The following is an 11,961-nucleotide window of genomic DNA, read 5'->3' as shown; positions in this document are numbered from 1 at the left end:
GGTTAGGTTCGAAATTTCTTCGCAACAACAGCGACCGTCGTCTACTGCGTCGTGTGGTGTGGCCACAAAACGATCCCTCCTCTCCTTCTGGGGAGACATCCTTCCCGGAACTGCTTTCTATATTACTTCGGGAGGGAGGACCAAATTTGCATTTAAATCAACTGAAATAGCTCTGCCGTTCTAAAAATAACCTAAATGGGCAACTAGGTAAGTTCCGTCAATCGGCAATATAGCAGCTACTACGTCATATAAGAGGGCATCTCTCGTTCCCACAACAGTCAAGTCTACATTGAATTTGGATATTTATCACACACAACCTGTTTTCCCAGTAGCATTTCCTTGAAATTTATCGATGATGTTCTGAGCCGTTACAACAGCAAAAATGATACTTTAAACCATACTTCAAACTTTTCGAGGCCTGTGTAATATATTCTTCTACTTGATTGGCGCGCTAACCGCTTACGCAATTTTGGCCGAGTTTAGCAAAGCGCGCCAGACATTTCTTTCTCGTGCTGGGCGTCAGTTGGAAACACCAAGTGAAGCCAAGTCCTTCTCCATCTGATCCTTCCAACACAGAGGAGGCCTTCCTCTTCCTCTGCTACCACCAGCTGTTATCACATCGAATACTTTCACAGCCGGGGCGTTTGTATCCATTCGGACGACATGACGTGTTAAGGTCCAAAAATCTTCCAAAGAATCTTTCACTTAAACACTCCAAGGGACGCCTCATCGGACGCCTTGTCTTCGTTCAAGCTTCTGCGCCGTAAGTTATTTATATATTAACAGTTATATATTACACCCAGCTATTTATAAGTGCTGTAGAGAAGGATCCCCCATATAAAACTATACCCATTCTGCTTATATTCCAGTGATGTCTAAAGCCTATCCTCGCACGCTTTTTTGTAAAACACGTGGTTATTCATTTTCCAAAATGATTGCTCACCTCTGTTCGGTTACCTCTCTGCTCAGAAGTTATTTTATATAAGCAGGTATAGGGATAAATTTTCCTTGGATACAAATAAGCAGTCGTAACTATTGACAAAACTGCTGCCGTACCTGCTTCTATTGTCTTACTTTAGGATTGCAAGAGGACGACAGATGTTTTTTCGCTCGCACAGGTAGTAAACTTCATGAGTTTTTAAACTCAAATTCGTCGAAGGCTAAGCACTTTGCGGACTATCAAATTTTTGATGGCGAAGGACATTGTGGCAAACGGAATGCTAAGATTATAAATAAGGCTTTGCGAAGAAAGATGTCGTTCGATCACCCACTGGTAAGACCGGTGCAACAGATCACCTAATGGTAGATGGATGCATGAACTATTACCCAATGTTATGACTTGGTTAGAAAGAAACCATAGCGCAATAAACTCCCACCTAACTCACGTTCCCACGACAGTCGGCTCTACGTAACCGGAACGATCCTGATTTATATCCGGCCAAGGGCTGTCAGTTCAACAACAACAACCACCTAACTCAATCCCTTTCAAAGCGCGGGGCATATAGGAAATAACTCCATAAATTTGACCATGCCAGTTCCCCAGACTGTCCAATTAGCAAGGAGAGTGAAAAAGACGTTGATCAATACCTTCGTAGGTGGAACACAGAGCCTCAAGAAACAAGTTAATATTCGATTGCTTTAAAGCTAAGAATTTGATTTGTTCCCAAGTGCGACCTGCTTGTAGAGCTTCTTCTTCCACTAGTCGACTCCACGTCTTAAATGACCTCTCGCATCTCCGACTGCTAACCCGCAAAGCAGTCTAGCCCGTCTAGGGCTGCTTTTCTGATATCTCCATGTGGTTTTCGCAGTGTGTGACCAAACCATTTCAACGTTCACCGTCAGATTTCAAGATGAATGGATATCTGCTTTGTTCATTAATTTAAGAAGTTGCGTTTGACAGATTGCTTGTCTTCATGTGCAGATTGAAGCTACACAGGTCCGACTGAAAGCCCCTCCCGTGACTGCTACAGGACGAAGGCATCATCCTTGTAAACTTTTGCTAAAAGCCGGATCACCTGTAGATATTTCACAAGGCTTTTCCTTGAGCTCACTTACGAGGAGCTTAAAATATGTAAACGAATTGTTTGTTATATACAGACCCTAAACGGTAATCACTTAAGGAATATTCATCTTAGCCACTTTGAACCATGGACTCCTTTTTCACGAACGCCGGTTCTACTTTATTAGAACGAACTGGATTCATATCCGGTTGAGAATTGTCCCTCCAGCTGTATTCCCCAAATATATATATAAATGGATACTTTGCCTAAAGTGCATAACACTACATTTTGGAAATAGTTCTATTTAGAGTACCAACCAATTTCCATGTGGGAGCCTATACTTTTGAAGCAGTGCAGCATTTTAAGTACCTAAGAGTTATGTTCGCATGTAGCGGTGATTCAACTTCCGCCGTCCGGGATCGCACCAACGCCGCCAACAAAGCGTATTACGCCCACCTTAACTTGTTCAAGTCCCGACTTTTGTCTAAAGCTACAAAGTGCACTATGTACAAGAACCTTATTCGACCAATCCTGACATATGGTTGTGAGGTATGGACTCTTAATGTTGATGATTCTGCTCAGATTGCTCGCATGGAAAGAAAAATTTTATGAAAGATCTTATGAAAAATCTTTGGCATCCAACAAGAATGGATGATGGTACCTATAGAATTCGATTGAACTCTAAACTGAACGATCTAACTCAGAACGAGACAGCTGTGCGTTTTGTTAAAGCGCAGCGCATAAGATGGCTAGGTCATGTGATCCGTATGCCTGTTGACTGTACCGTGAAGAAAGCCTTGACAGGAAAGCTAATGGGCGTGAAGGCCAAAGGCAGACCGAGGAACCGTTGGATAGACGCAGTGGAACACGATCTTAAGAAGCTGGGAATACGTAACTACGAAGCAACAGCTCAAGATAGACCACTTTGGAGGAGTGTTTTGAAGGAAGCTTTGACGCACCCCGCGTTGTAACGCTATGAAAGAAGAAGTAGAGTACCAACCTCTTAATCACTCCAATACTCCAATCCTGTCTTTTAAAACGAGCTGTCAATCTGACACGTGGAAAGGCAGCTGCACGACTGTAAAATCGATATTGAGCCGAACACATTTTTTCCTGTGACCTCGAAGAGGAGCCGTAATGTTCCTTCCGCTTCAGGCTCACCGAGTCAGAATATTACTTCGGCCTGTAGAACATTGCACTGGCTACGAGTTGAGCTTAAACAATCTGTTTGTATAAACAGTTATGGTTTCGACTAAAATCATTTTGCGAACCCATTTTGAGTTCTCCACTGCACTATGGATTTGGTGGTTAAAGCCCTCATACAATTTAATTTTTTTTTTTTTTTGTTCGTGTCAAGCTAAGCGCCTGTTTTTCAGTGCAAATTTTGCTATACATACTTCACAGTTAAACTATCTTTAAATGCCCAATTTTGAAAGCTTAAACTCAGTTTAACAAATTCTCTGCATTTGAACTTCTTGTTCTTCCTCTTCTTGATTGGACCCATAACCTTTTACGCCGAGTTTAACAAAGCGCGCTATTCGTTACTTTCTCGTGCTTACCCATGATTCAATGAGAAATAATTAATAATTGAATCATGTTGCTAACCGTCGCCGATTGAATACACTAAGCGAAGCCAAGTCATCGCCCCCTTGATCTCTCCAACGCAGAGTAGGCCTTCCTCTTCCTCTGCTACCACCAGCTGGTAGCATAGATGACTAGATGTGAAACTCTTTTTCTCGTGAGAGCGCTGAAAAATGTGCATTTTTTATAACATTTTCCAATATTGCCACACCGGTAGAAACATGAATTGGGTATTTTTGAACCAAAGGTCTGGCATTTTTAGTTTCCATACCCCCATTGAGGTTAGTATTTAGTGTGCGGTTGCCCAATAGCCTTATATCACTCGTAACCCCCAACATATACTAAAAATAAGCACAATCCGTATGAAATATGTAAATAAATAAGCAAAAAATTTAAAAAGTTATATGTAAATGAAATTATTTAAAACTGGTATTCATAAGTAATTTAATAATAATAAAGTTGTGAACCCGAAAAACATAAGTTATAATTAAAAACATGACTTATTGCGATTTTTTAATATAACACAGAAAGTGGGTAACAAAAAACAAAAATTCTCAAACAACGAACAGAATAAGTTAAAGCAGATTACTTTTAATCTTCGTAAAATATCTCAAACTCAAATTAAATTCCCTTACCTACGCTTTTCACTCATAGAACAATTACGTATATACCAATTTACAGACATAAACCAACATACAGATTTCAATAAAAGTACATGTATGTACGAGTAAAATGTATTCATATGCATATGTGCATAAGACTAATTAAAGTAGAAGTTGAAAAGGATATAAAAGGCTTTGAAAAATTCTAAAACTCCCTTCAATTTAAATTATTACGTTTCAATTGGATTAATTTTAAGACAAATAATTATAAACATTTCAACACGTCATTTATCCATTAAGCAAAAACGAACTGTTTTCGTCAGTTATTTTCGGCGCGTTTCTTCTGGCAGTCTGCCATTTCGCCTATCAGCTGTTCAAAATCCCATAATGTGTGAGTGCTGCCAAGTTTTGAAACGTCCTCATGGGCGCGCTCTCTCTCAAAATGAATAAGTTTCACATCTAGTCATCTATGGCTGGTAGCGCAGCGAATACTTTCAGAGCCGGAGCGTTTGTATTCATTCGGACGACCTGACCAGCCAACGAAGTTAAACGAGCGGACAGTGGTCAAGTAGGCCGACGTTTTGGCCAAAAATCCCAAAATCGAAAGTTACCGTTTGAGGTAAAGCTTCATATATTCGTCAACAGATGACACTGGAGCATTAAAATCCAAAGGGACAGATGTTTACATTGAACAGATGTTCCGTGGTGAACGCTCAAAAGTGTCATTTGTCGGGACTCGCGCGAGACAGTACGCATGCACGTTTTCGAGCGTCACACAAAAATAGTTGCAGATTCACCATTTTTCAACGAAAAAGGGCAAACTAAAAAGGATGTTGTTCGGAAAGGTATGTAGATTACGAAAGTACTTTACTGTAACCATATTGTTGTATTTTTAGAGGCAATATTAATGACGCAATACAAGCCTTTTTCCCCTTTTTTTTCAATTGCACTTCATCTCGTAGATAATTATTTTTATTGCCACGAATTGCCGCGGAGATATTTACGTTTCCTAGTGCAGAAAAGTATACAGATTTCGAATCTGTTTAGATCTTGCTCCCGCGCTATCCCCGCTCGTCAAAAATACGCTTTCTTTGCAGCAGGTCGCTGCCGAGCTTGAAGCGCGTGTTAGGGCATTTGAGCCGCGGGGGGCGATCGAAACTGGTTTTATTTGTGTGTATGCCTGGGAAATATTAGGAATGAATGTAATATATGCAGAGTGTTTATTTCTACTTTTATCTCAATTTCTACCACAAATAGGAGGAGGAGCTCGGCCAAACACCTAACAGAAGTGTACGCGCCAATTATTTATTTTTTTTTTATCTCAATTTCTATAGTGAATATTGTTATTAAAACAATAAATAATTATTAATAAATGCAAAAGAGTGATAAAAATCATGTTTTGATAATATTAAAAAATCATATAATGATAATAATAAAATAATTAATGTAATGGTAATTATATTATTATTTTAAAGTATTTTTTTTTTTTTAATAGGATTCAAGAGAAAAATTTTTTCATGGACAAGGAGGAAAATATTCGATGCCATCCATGATGTTTTTCTGTCAGAAAAATTTGATAATTTAATACAAATTATCTGTAATAAACTAATGGACGACGCAAGAAAAATCAAAAATGGCTTTGATTAAAGTTATTTCTGTTTTGAAAAAGAAATGGAAAGATGCTCGCAGTACGAAAAATCGTTTCCTGGAGAATAATAAAAGCTTGTTGGACGATTCAACGAGCGTAACGGTGAATAGTTTATATAAATTTACATTAATATATGGTAAATATATTTATTGTATATTAATTTATATACATTAATGAAGTTTTCAGACAGCATCCTTGATGTGAACAATGAAGAGGAGATATGAATAAATGTATGTTCTTCCTATTAAAATTTAAGTTTATTTCATAAATAAATGTATGATACGTCACTTTCAGTTTAAGTGTATTATTTTTCACGACATATTTTCCCCCCTTTTAATGTGGCATATTCTTTTGAAAATCGTACGTCTACTGTCGAAATCAAAGACTCCAAAAACCTTGGTAATGTGAACTTCAGTAAAATCTGAAAACTTTTCGCAAAAACTGTCCGCCATTTTGAATTTTGAAATTCTGATCTCATATTCACAATCAGCGACCCCAAAAACCTCGGTAATGTGAATTTTAGTAAAATCTGAACACTTTTCGCGAAAAATGTCCGCCATTTTGGGTCCGCCATTTTGAACTTTGAAATTCTGATTTCATTTTCAGAATCAGCGACACAAAAAACCCTATATGTAAAAATTTCATAAAAATCGTACTATTTCTCTTTGACTTATTGTTTTCTGACCAAAACGTCGGGCTACTTGACCACTGTGGAGCGCTTAAATTTTTTAAATAATTATGCCTTAATTCTTAATTGCAGCGACGCAGAAGGGTTAATAAAAAAAGCTGCCACCTGTATTTGCTAATAAGTGCTGTCGGACTTGAGAAGAATTAAAGTGCAAGATTCGGCTAAGTAAAAAAAAGCAAAAAATATTTTTAACAAAGCAAAAAACTTTCAAGTTATTTTAAATATTTATATGCATATAGAGATGGTGCGCCATCGTTTTGTGCCTAATTATTAAACACCGCGTATATCCACTCCGGGCACTCTGGAAATCATTGCTGAATCAGCATCGAATTGGTTGTTATCAAAATGCGCAAAGCTTTCTACTCGCTTTTGGTGGTCATTTAATGAGATTTTCAACTACTTCGGCTTCACATTATGTCTGCGAAATTGTCTGGAAATCTTATAAAGGTATTCGTCTATGGCACGTTGAAGCGCGGCGAGCCAAATCACCACTGGCTCACACGCACTGAAAATGGGCACTCGCGTTTTGTGTGCGAGGCGCGCACTGTGCAAAAGTTTCCACTGGTGATAGGCACACGCTACAACATTCCATTTTTGTTAAATAAACCTGGAACGGGTCGTAATGTATGCGGTGAGGTTTACGAGGTGGACGACACAATGTTTGCAAATCTCGATGTGCTGGAGGATTGCCCCAATTATTACGAACGCGAAATACAGCAAGTAACAACTGAAGATAATGTGTAAGAATGCTAGGAACAGCAAATAGAAAATTAAGAAACAAAATTAAATTTTATGCATTGCAGATCAATGGACTGTTGGCTATATTTGATCAAGCAATTTCCGGAACAGCTGCTCTCCAAACGCCATCTGGACTCATATCATAATAACGCAGCACAACCGTATTGCGAAAGGTCAGCAAGATTGCCAGAAGTGAAGGCCAAAGAAGACATGGCCTATTGAGTGCTGCATGTGGAATGAAGTGGCTATTAGTTAACTGGCGTAATTTATGATTATTTTGTAGCAAGAATATGTATGAATTCCTTTAAACAGGCGCAGACGTTAAGCACTACTTTGCCTTATTTTCTTGCATATCAACTAAAATTAGGATTTACTATCTATGTACATACATACGCATCTACTATATCCGCCTTACTAACAGTAATTTCATTTACGCTAACAATACTGTTTTGTTTTTGCAGTTATCTAGAAAGCTCCAGGGACGACATGTATGTAGGGGAGGAGTTAAGTACGGTCAAAAAATGTACTAAACCAACGAATGATGTTTAGAATCCTTAATGTAATAAAAATTTCACCTACTGTGCAATAAATCGCATATTAAATAAAAAACTACTAACTTTTCACAAGCACATAGACGGAAAAGCTCAGAGAACTTTTAAGATACTCGGATTTATAACTAGCAATAGTAAGGACTTCAAGAACCTCTACTCCCTGCTTTGTCTTTTCAAAGCTCTAGTTCTTCCAATATTGGAGTATGGAGCCATAATCTGGTCTCCATACACTGAAGCAGGCATTACTAGAATTGAAAGAGTGCAGCGTAAGCTCTGCAAGACCTTAGCCTTCCGGCCTTCATCATCAACCGTTTTAGCCACAGAAGATATCTACATTCGGTACAACATCAACAGTCTGCGGGCTCGCCGTCGCATAACTGATCTGGCGTTCTTCTATAAAGTGGTAAATGGTATTATTGATGCTCCGGAAGTACGCAGCTCCTTCGAGCTTGCCCCGGCTGGTCTCACTCTTAGGAATAGTCGTCTACTGAAAACAGTCGCTACCTGCAAAAGCTACGTCTATCACGGCCCGCGCAATAGAATAGCCGTCAGCGTCAACTCACTTCATGGTGCTCTCGATTTCTATGGTGGAAATAAACGACACTTTTCTGCGAAATGCCAAAAATATCATCCTATAGTAATACCGTGATTTTTCTCAAGAACTTTGTGCCCCATAATCTTTATCATTGTATTTCTTACCAGCCCTCTATAAATTCTGATTCTGTACTCTGTTGTTGTTGTTGTAGCAGCATAAACATTCCCCATACATATCTGGGGAATGCTGCTGAAGTGACAGTCCTTGGCCGGAATAAATCCGGGTCGTTCCGGTAACGTAGAACCGACTGTCGTGGGAACGAATTCTGTACTCTCTTTTATAATATTTGTATGTTATTGCCGATTGGCGTTTGTTTAATAAAATAAAATAAAAAAAAAAAAACAATTTGTTTTTGTTTTAGCAGTTGACTTCATTATATATTTTATTTTCTGTTCTCATTTAATCATAAAATGAATTTCATGTTTTTCGGAAGCTAATCTCTGTCCCTACCACTATTTGAATATAATTTCTATTGTGAAGCGGCAGTTCCCGAACAATTATGAAAAGTGGCGGCCGCGTCAGGTACCACAATTCTGCACACCAGTTAGCAAAGTATAAAAAGTGCGAAAATAAAATGTTCTGAAGATTACAAAAAAAAAAAAAAAACAAATTGGTATAGATACGAAGCGTACAACACATACAATACAGACTTCCTCTTTTTTTTTTAAGAAAAGAAAAAGGAAAAAAGAATCCAAATAGAGTGAGTTGCGGCCTTCCGCTTTCTAGCTATCGTCCTCGTCCAGCGACTGGAAATAATTGGCCACGGAAACAGGCGCCGCAGTTTGATCATGAATGCGCTGCACTCGGCCACCATGTCGAACCTCCTCAAAAGCTGGCTCGTTTTTCTTTTTTCGTTGCTCTTCGGGCCGGGCGGCACTCAACGAAGGGAAGTACTCTGCATTCGTTATATCAGGCGCTGCACGATTGCGCGGCTTCAAGCGCGGACCCGGCGCAGCTCCCGCTTGCTAAACAAACAAGAACGTAAATAGTAATTATTTGTAAACAAAAGCGTATTTTCACAACAATTGACGTGGACGTGGCAAACATTTGCACTAACAATACCACATTTTTGCTTAATACTTACAGCTGCTCGTAGGGCAGGTGAAATGTAAAGTTTTGAAGTGGGTTTCTCCATTTCCATCGGGATTTGAGTTACTTCCTCGGCTGGTATAACCTTTTTCCACGGTCCACCGCCACTACGTTTCGAGGTATTTGTTTCGACATTTATATTGCCATCACTATCCACTTCATCTTCTTCACCCTCAGCTGGACTCTCCTCCTCTTCATCGTCAATGGTTAGTTGGCCAATTTTAAGACCAGTGTAATCTTTACGCTGCTCTTGCTCGAAATCATCCCATTCTTCTTCGGCTGGCTATAAAGAAGTATGTACACAAAAACAACAATGTGTTAATAATACACATAATGAATATAAATTATTTGCATTCGTCACTAACCTCTTCCACTACCTGCTTAGGTTTCACTTCCTCAATGTCACTCGGTGCAATGGTCGGTGCAGGGTTGGCTGGTTCCAACTTTTTTGGCTTGGTTATAGCTGCTTCGCGTTCCAAATTCTTGACCAGCTCTTCTGCTGTTAGAAACTTTGGCTTGGCCTTGGATTTTTTTTTGTCCTTTTTGGCAAAGAAATCGTCTAAATCGCCCATTGTGTTGTTATTGTGTACTTGCAAACGCAAAAGCAGTCGCTACCGCCGTCAACTATGCAAAAATTAAAGAAATTTAAATTGATGTTCACCCGAGTAGAAGTTTCGCAAAACAGCATGCGTAAAATGATTACTTACCACTTGCGACCTTACAAAAGAAGGAATTTACTTTGAAGTTGACAGCTAAGAAAATTAACGAGACAATTTGAAAACGAGTTAGTGAAAGTGACGAGTAGCGAGTAGGCAAAAGTGACAACTTTCATCAGGGTTGTAGCACAGGGCACCACGGAGGTTGCGCGTTGGTGTGAGGTTAGAGTATACAATATCTCGTGCGACTTTTTATGTCAAATGAAAAATAAAAATATTTAATAGGTTATAAAAATAAGGTAACAATTTCATAAAATCTATTTAATATTGCTTGAAAATATATGTATTGGTTTAATTTTCTTAATGCTCTCATAAAAATTAATAATTTCCGTCAGCGGTGGCGTTGTTTTTGTTATAGTGTTGGTGGTGTCTACACTAACTCCTTGAACAGAAGTGTAGTTGACAGCGGGTTGGCGGATGCCAGTTGTAAAAGTTATTTAATATCAGGGCACATTCATTAAATGTGGTAGCACTAGAACAACCAAAATGGTTTGTACGTTTGATAGTGAATGCAAAGTATTTATAAAGTAGACTACAAAAATGACCTCGCCTTGTTTCATTCCTGGCTGGTAGCCACATGAACACGGCAAAAGAAATAAACAAATCAGCTGATTTACCGATACTACCTTTAATAGATTCGCCTTGTTTAATAGCATGAAATTCAAGGATGATAGAATACCAGGTTGCGCCTTCCAAAGTCGCTGTGTCGTAAGAGCCCATGAAGCTTTGTTTCTTCAGAGGAGGGGAATTACTGGTCTGCGAAGAGGATGAATAAGCGAAAGCAATAGAAACAACCAAATAAAAGAAGTTATATGACCTCATATATAATGTCCAGCCACGACTTGTTCCACATAAAAACGCAAAAACTGCATTTGGGGCTTCATATTCATTTCTGATTAAACAATTTAACATGCGGCACTTGGTTTTTATTAGTTCGTTCGGTTTAAGATCACAAATCACAAAATTACCAAGCCATTCGCTGAGTTTTCACAAACATGTAATCTCTTTTGTTTTTGTTTGTTTTGTATTGGAAAGGGGCCTGACGTCATACTTGTCAAAATCGCGTATAATATAGTATCTGTTTTGGGAAGATGCCACCTACACAACTCAATTCGCCTCGCATGAAATCGCACAGAATCGCAGCAGAGACGAATTTCTTGCCGTCGGTTGTTTTTAAGGCGGCAAAATAATTAGATTCATTTTAAGAATAATAGAGAAGATGATTGCGATTTCCGAATTCGCAGTGTCGTAAGAGTCCATCAGTAAATAAACAAAAGGAAGGGTGCTCTGCTTAGCGCGGTGAAACCATCAGTCATCGGCTGATCGCCAGCAATGTTTCATTGTATTTGTCAAGTGCTACCGATTGAGGCATACGAACCTTGTTGCGGTTTTGGAATTTGGTGATGGTCACGGCTGTATCGTGCTCCATTCAGAGTTACTGGTCTAGGGGAATCAAACGATCCACCCAGCAGTCATGATTGGCGTCACGCCAACTCGTGTTTTTGCTGGAACGGGCAGGACCGTGTTCTCAGTAAGTTTCGTGGAGCTGATCCACTTAGCTTCGCTGAAGTTAATGATCAGATCAGCGCTGTCACTTTTCAGGCATGGCGGTCACCCAATATGTGTACCCTACGGCAGTTTGGAAACCTTGAGTGACAAAGGTTAAAGTCTTCCACTATTCGTACCACTCGCTTTTCACCTCTAAGTAGCGCACCAATATCAAGATGGTATCTTGACTAGCATTGATTCTGGA

The 11,961-nt window shown here is 39.1% G+C and overlaps 2 protein-coding genes across 4 annotated transcripts; one reads left to right on the top strand and one right to left on the bottom strand.

Annotated features, from left to right (window-relative positions):
- The first annotated feature begins 6,611 nt into the window (after window positions 1-6,611).
- On the top strand, window positions 6,612-7,911 carry LOC128866868 (putative gamma-glutamylcyclotransferase CG2811). 3 transcript variants are annotated; one of them, XM_054107898.1, is made up of 4 exons: window positions 6,612-6,684; window positions 6,759-7,259; window positions 7,323-7,430; window positions 7,719-7,911. In XM_054107898.1, exons 2-4 carry the CDS (start codon window positions 6,934-6,936, stop codon window positions 7,804-7,806), a joined length of 522 nt encoding a protein of 173 aa, XP_053963873.1. In that variant the 5' UTR covers window positions 6,612-6,684; window positions 6,759-6,933; the 3' UTR covers window positions 7,807-7,911. The 3 variants fall into 3 exon arrangements, with proteins under 3 accessions (XP_053963873.1, XP_053963872.1, XP_053963875.1); XM_054107897.1 differs by having other exon boundaries at window positions 6,631-7,259; XM_054107900.1 differs by having other exon boundaries at window positions 6,632-7,259; window positions 7,323-7,518; window positions 7,719-7,809.
- An 840-nt stretch (window positions 7,912-8,751) lies between these two features.
- LOC128866867 (protein CDV3 homolog) lies at window positions 8,752-10,297 on the bottom strand. The gene is made up of 4 exons (XM_054107896.1): window positions 10,200-10,297; window positions 9,858-10,116; window positions 9,488-9,775; window positions 8,752-9,368 (listed from the first exon to the last, which is right to left on the bottom strand). Exons 2-4 carry the CDS (start codon window positions 10,062-10,064, stop codon window positions 9,126-9,128), a joined length of 738 nt encoding a protein of 245 aa, XP_053963871.1. The 5' UTR covers window positions 10,065-10,116; window positions 10,200-10,297; the 3' UTR covers window positions 8,752-9,125.
- Window positions 10,298-11,961: the final 1,664 nt, after the last annotated feature.

Source organism: Anastrepha ludens, chromosome 6 (assembly GCF_028408465.1).
Source record: "Anastrepha ludens isolate Willacy chromosome 6, idAnaLude1.1, whole genome shotgun sequence".
NCBI lineage: Eukaryota > Metazoa > Arthropoda > Insecta > Diptera > Tephritidae > Anastrepha > Anastrepha ludens.
This window is presented reverse-complemented; position numbering and strand designations above follow the sequence as displayed.